The 750-nt window shown below is 45.1% G+C and overlaps 1 protein-coding gene across 1 annotated transcript in view; it reads right to left on the bottom strand.

Annotated features, from left to right (window-relative positions):
- Positions 1 to 6: 6 nt before the first annotated feature.
- The window catches only part of LOC118326303 (centrosomal protein of 120 kDa), a 19,855-nt gene continuing 19,111 nt past the window's right edge, over positions 7 to 750 (bottom strand). The window contains exon 20 of the mRNA XM_035659282.1: positions 7 to 404. Within this exon, the coding sequence (XP_035515175.1) occupies positions 203 to 404 (202 nt within the window). The 3' untranslated portion in view covers positions 7 to 202. The remainder of the gene's footprint in view (positions 405 to 750) is intronic.

Below are 750 nucleotides of genomic sequence, written 5' to 3'. Positions count from 1 at the left end.
AATTTTTCTGCTAATGTAATAATTCTCCTCTAGATGTAAATAAAAATGTGCCGCTGGGCATTTGTGTGTGAAGGCAACCACAGTGGGTGAATAATAACCTGAAACAGAAGTGTAAACCGCCTCAGAGCTCCCGTGCTAACAGCTGGTTTACCTGCAGTCCCAGGTGAGACTCTTGTCTCTGATTGGCCGGTTCCAGCAGCTGTCAGAGATGCCCTCGGCCGCTCATGGCGTCCTGTATCTGTCTGTTGAGCTCAGCGATGATTCGGTCTTCGTGGGTGTAAACTCCGGTCCTCAGCAGAGTGTCTCTCTCCTCTAACAGGCGGCTCAGGTGTTCGTCAGCGCTCTCATTCACGCTTTGAGGGTGGGCGGGGCCTAATCTGTCCTCCTGCTGCTTTAATCTGCGAGAGAAAATATCAAAAACCTCGTCTTTATTATCTGAAACAACCAACCAGATTATGTAAAGACTCTGAAGTGAGATATAGTGAATTAACACAGTAAAGGGATCTGAAGGAGATCATTGTGTAGCATTACCTGTGACATAATGTGTTCATATGCTTCCACTACTGTTGTGCTGTGAGTGAAATGCTAACATTAGCAGACATGCTAGTTTCAAGGTTTTATTTGTCACCTACTCAACATATCTAAACACTGTGCATGCATCATTTCTAAAGCTGTAATTCTGTATTGGAACTAGTGTGAAAGTGAAGCTTTTGTCAACCTGGAGGAGCTCAGATCGTTCCCTCACCTGTT

The sequence above is a fragment of the Morone saxatilis genome, unplaced genomic scaffold, assembly GCF_004916995.1.
Source record: "Morone saxatilis isolate NCDOM2014 unplaced genomic scaffold, NCSU_SB_2.0 Contig16, whole genome shotgun sequence".
Taxonomy (NCBI): domain Eukaryota; kingdom Metazoa; phylum Chordata; class Actinopteri; family Moronidae; genus Morone; species Morone saxatilis.
This window is presented reverse-complemented; position numbering and strand designations above follow the sequence as displayed.